This window comes from Belonocnema kinseyi, chromosome 7, assembly GCF_010883055.1.
Source record: "Belonocnema kinseyi isolate 2016_QV_RU_SX_M_011 chromosome 7, B_treatae_v1, whole genome shotgun sequence".
In the NCBI taxonomy this organism is placed as follows: domain Eukaryota; kingdom Metazoa; phylum Arthropoda; class Insecta; order Hymenoptera; family Cynipidae; genus Belonocnema; species Belonocnema kinseyi.
Window position 1 is genome coordinate 91,163,012 of NC_046663.1, and position 5,226 is coordinate 91,168,237.

Here is a 5,226-nt window from a genome sequence, read left to right on the forward strand (position 1 = left end):
GTATTAGCCTTGGAGGAGATTATGTTGAGAAATAAAAAAAAAAAATTCTTAAAAACGTTGTTTTTCTTGGTCAGGCCGGAAACTTATCAATCCACCCTCGTAAATCTAATATCTCTCGCAATGACTACTTTTTGGTCGGTTGGCAACCAAACTCTGTAACCTTTAGAATCTTCACTATAACCCAGAAAGATGCATTTCTTACCAGGAGGATCCAATTTTCCTCTCGAGATATTTTTGTCAATGACTACTGCCTTTTCTCCAAAGATTCGTAAGTGTCTTAGGTCCGGGAGATTTTCTGTCCATTTATCGAATGCGGTTCTTCCGTCAAGTGTTTTTGTAGGACATCGGTTCCTGATGTAGTTTGCTGTAAGAATAGCGAAATTCCCCTCCATTGTCAGTTTGAAAAGCTTTAATTTGAACACCTTTCTGCTTCTCTGAAAAACTTTTATATTCTTTAAAAGCTTGAAGGTCATCGCTTTTCTTATGTAAAAATCTAATTTCACACCATCGTGAACTCTCGTCAGTAAAAGTAATAAAATATTTAGCTTTTCCCTTGGATTTTGTTCGCATTGGACCACATAGATCCGAATGCAAAATTTCTAGGATTTTTATACATTTATTTGAATGTTTTGGAAAAGGAAGAGAAATAATCTTACCCTGCAGGAAAATTTCGCATGGTGGAATAAAAGATTCATTTGTCCACGTCATTCCAGTTGTGACTTCGTTTTTCTTCATTTGAAAAAGATCGTGTTGATTCAAATGACCTATTCGTTCATGCCAAATCATTTCTTGCGTTTTCCGAAGATCATTTGATGCCATGCATGTTCCTTCTTTATTTATTTCTTTTATGTAGTACAAACCTCCCATCCTGTCGGCGACCATTTTCACGTTTCCGTTTTCATTTTTCACAATAGCAATTATCTTCTTAAAAGTGACTTCGTGATCTGTATCCGTTATCTTTGCGACGGACATAAAGTTTGTCTGAAAATCAGGTGCAAATATTGTATTATCCAAAAGTATACCTTTTTCTGTTTTTCCGTCTGGAACCACTATTCTAACGGTACCTTTCGCTCTCACGTCAGTAGATGCATCACTAGCGAGGTGTAGTTTTAGGTGTAGTATTTTCGAAATTTATGAAAATATTTTCTTCCTTACGTAGATGCGAAGTGCATCCACTATCAAGACACCACTTTTCCTTCTGTGAGCCGTTTCCTGCACCAAAGGTAATAAATTTTTCTGCTGATACTAGAAAAGCTTCATCCTGAGCAACGGAAGCCTTTTCTTTGTTTTCTGGACAAGCTGCGGCCTTGTGACCAGTTCGTCTGCATCGATGATACTGAAACTAAAATGTTTTTTTCAGAATCATACCTTATTTTATTTTCTGTTTTCTTATTATTAAATTTCTTTCTATATTTTCCCCGTGGTAACATAGCACTTTGATCACTTTCTTTGGCTTTTTGTTGCCTGGTTTTAATTTCATCAAGGATTTTCTGCTTTAGAGATTCTGGATCTGATAACTGAGTCTGGGCAACGATGGCACATCGAAGGTTATCGTAGCTTTCAGGAAGACTGAGTAGAAGCATGATTGATTGCTGTTCATTTCTAAATTGAAAATCTAATTCCGATAATTCGTCGATAATTCCAAAAAATTCACTCATTTGCTCGGAAATATCACCAGTTGCATCCATCTTGTACGATGTCTAGCGTTTCCACAGAAAGAATTTTTACGCTGGTATCCTTGATTTGTAGATCGTTTCCAGTTTTAACCAAATATTCCTTGAACTTTCGCAACCTTTTATGTTTTTTAGTTCCTTTAAGCTGATAGATAGTATCAAATCTGCCTTTGCCTTTTCGTCGTTGTCGATCCATGTTTCCACTGCAGCCGCATTTGCTTCCGTGTCTTCCGGTTTTGTTTTCTTTCCGTTCACGTACACCCACATTCCATTTTTGGTTAATACAGCTTGAGCTTTCATTTTGCATGTATCATAATTTTGCTTCGTCAACGTTTCCAAACGTGCAGAGTTCGTAGATGATTCCATATTTTTCGCTTTATTGTCAAGTGTAAAGTTCCACTTAATTTCGAAAAATATAATACACGACCTTTTTTATTTTCGATTTTGGTTTATATACTACAAAAGCCACCTGGACTCATAACCTGATAGAAATATAGTTCTAATATTATTAGTTCATTTGAATAAGCAGAGTATTTTATAAACCAAACGTTTATTATCCATAAAATAATCAGGTGACATAACAGGATTAGTGACAGACAAGACAAAATCAAAACACGATAGAACCTTGTTATTAAGATACAACATGAAGTTGGTTTGAATCTTGATGGAACGCTAATTTGAACTTAATGGGGTATATGTTTATGAAGTCATTACAGTAAATCTCTGTTCTTAACTTTATTGAGGTAAGTGAAAACATCTTGCCGAACTCGTTTTTTTTAGTAGCAATTAAAACAATCCACAATTATTAGAACTTTTCACCCGAAGAATTTTAAATAAAATCATTATTATAGCGATATGAATTTCTAAAAAAAATAACATGCAATTAGCTTTAGTACATAGTATAATATTTATTTAAAAAAAGAACTATATTGGCATATTTTGTTTTTCTGGCTTTTGGGTGTGTACAATATTCTGCTCTAAAGTTATTAATTACAATAAATATCAATTCGGCATAATCAAATACGAGTAAAAATTAAATTGTAAAAAACTGTTTTAATTATTGTAAAATTTAAGAAAATGTTGCCCCATAACATTAGTATACTATCAGGGGCACCTGCAAAATATCGTATCGACACGGTTCTGTAAATCGACGCCGATTGGCTTAAGTTCGACTGTAGTTTGAAAAGTATTTTCATGGCAACGTAATTAAGTGATTAAACAAAATTAAAATTTTTAATAAAAATTTTATTTTTAAAAAGTTGGTTAAGGCTCGTAGTATATCACAATTAATATAAGCAAATTGTGTCAAATTTATTTGATTATAACTTCCATAATTTTTTGCAGCAATTTCCTGGGTATTTAAGCAATTTATCAATTCTGATACTTTCTTTGTTTGCTGTTTGAGCGTTTACAAAATCCATGGAAAATGTTGAAAAATATATTTTATTCAATAACTACCTTTAGAAAAAATAATTTTTAAAATTATGCTAACTCTAAACAATGTTCGTAATTGGTGAAATTGTCTCATTGCGACTTTTGAAAAACATCACCTGAATCATCAGGAAACCAAAGTTTGACCGAACTTTAACCAAAACTTTCCAATGAGGAATTATATACATGTATGAACATGTAATCTACAAGGGAAAAATTTGACTGTCTTACACAATTTTTTTTTTAATTATTAAAACCGATTCGAAGCGAAGGCATATCATCAAACCAAAAAAATCCCATTGAGAACGAATTTTAAAAATTTACATTCTGAAGATGTGCAAAAATTGATAGTTATCAAAAATTATCTTTGTGTGGGGTCCATTTAATGTCACATGCGGCAAGTCTCTGCGACAAGTCACACATGCGGCATGTCACATCTGCGGAATATCACATCTGAGGAATGTCACATCTGCCGCATGTCACAACTGCAGCATGTCACGTTTGTGGTCACAACTGCGGCATCTCTAGATAGCGTTCTCTCCTGCGCGGCATTTCTCACGGTCAAATTAACATTTTTGCAGCATCTCTCACCCGTAACAATTTTCCTAATGGCATCTCTCCATTCCAAAAAATGTATAATGTTCAATTAAAAATGGCTAAGCTGAGGCTAGTCTCTCTAGACTAATTGTCTTCCCGATGGCATCCCTCCCCCGGAAAAAATATTCGAATCCATATTAAAATATTAAAACTGCGACAAGCCTCCCGGGACTAATTGTCACATCTGCACCTCCCCTACCAGCCAAAAGTCTCCCCAGCGGAATCTCTCATCCGTGGAAAAATTTTTCAGTCCACATCAAAGTGGCAAAAGTGCGACAAGTCTCTCAGAACTGATTGTCACATGTGCGGCATCTCTAGCCTGCGGGAAAACCACCCAGCGGCATCTCTCATTCGGGAAATTATTTTCCAGCCCACATCGAAGTGGCAAAACTACGGCAAGTCTCCCAGGATTAATTGCCAAATCTGCGGTATCTCTTATCAGCGGCAAGTCTCCCCAGTGGCATCTTTCCACCAAGAAAGATTTTTAAGCACTTCCAAAAATGACGAAACTACGGCAAATCTCCCTAGCGGCATTTCTCTCCCAAGAAAACTTTTTAAAGTAGTCCTAATGATGGCAAAACTGCGGCCACTCTCCCGAGTGGCATCTCTCTCCCCAGAACATTTTGTAAGTACTTCAAAAAATGGCAAAACTGCGGAAGTCTACGCAGCAGAATTTCTCCCCCAAGAAAAGTTTCTAAGTAGATCTAAAAATGGTAAAACTGCGGCATTTTTATAACTACTTAGAAAATTTTCTTGGGAGAGAGATGCCGCTGGGGAGACATGCAGCAGTTTGACCATCTTCAGAACTACTTAGAAAATTGGCTTGGGGGAGAGATGCCGCTGGGAGCCTTGCCGCAGTTTCACCATCTTTAGAACTACATAGAAAATTTACTTGGGGGAGAAATACCGCTGGGAAGACTTGCCGCAGTTTTGCCTTCATTGGAAGTGCTTACAAATTTTTCTTGGGGGAGAGAGGCCGCTGGAAGGACATGCTGCTGATGAGGGATGCCGAAGATGTGACAATTAATCCTGGGAGACTTGCAAAAAGTTTTGCCACTTTGTTGTGGACTGGAAATTTTTTCCCAAATGTAAGATGCTGCTGGGAAGTCTTGCCGCGGGCGAGAGATGCCGCAAATGTGAAATCAGTCCTGAGAGACTTCCCGCACTTTTGCCGCTTTGATGTGGACTTAAAACATTTTTCCACGGATGAGAGATGCCACTGGGGAGACTTTTCACTGGTAGGAGATGCCGCAGATGTGATAATTAGTCCTGGAAGGCTTACCGCAATTTTATTATTTTAATATAGACTTGAAACCAGTTTTCGATATAGGACTTGTCATTCTGGCTTTACTTATCGAAAGCAATATGCAGAAAATCAAAAATTCAAATTTTATATCAAACAACGTAAGAAATGGAAAAATGCTTTAGCGAGGAATTGGAGCTCTCCAAAAGTAATACAAAATTGATTCAAACAATTTTTTGATAGGAATTCTGATTTTGGTTTTATTATCGAAAATACTATAAA

The 5,226-nt window shown here is 36.4% G+C and overlaps 1 protein-coding gene across 1 annotated transcript in view; it reads right to left on the minus strand.

Annotated features, from left to right (window-relative positions):
• Nucleotides 1-1,288, minus strand: part of LOC117176553 — a 2,183-nt gene extending 895 nt beyond the window's left edge. Inside the window, exons 1-3 of the mRNA XM_033366807.1 lie at nt 1,065-1,288; nt 657-981; nt 203-364 (exon numbers count right to left, since the gene is read on the minus strand). Coding sequence (XP_033222698.1) covers nt 203-364; nt 657-972 — 478 coding nt within the window. The 5' untranslated portion in view covers nt 973-981; nt 1,065-1,288. The remainder of the gene's footprint in view (nt 1-202; nt 365-656; nt 982-1,064) is intronic.
• Between the last annotated feature and the right edge of the window lie 3,938 nt (nt 1,289-5,226).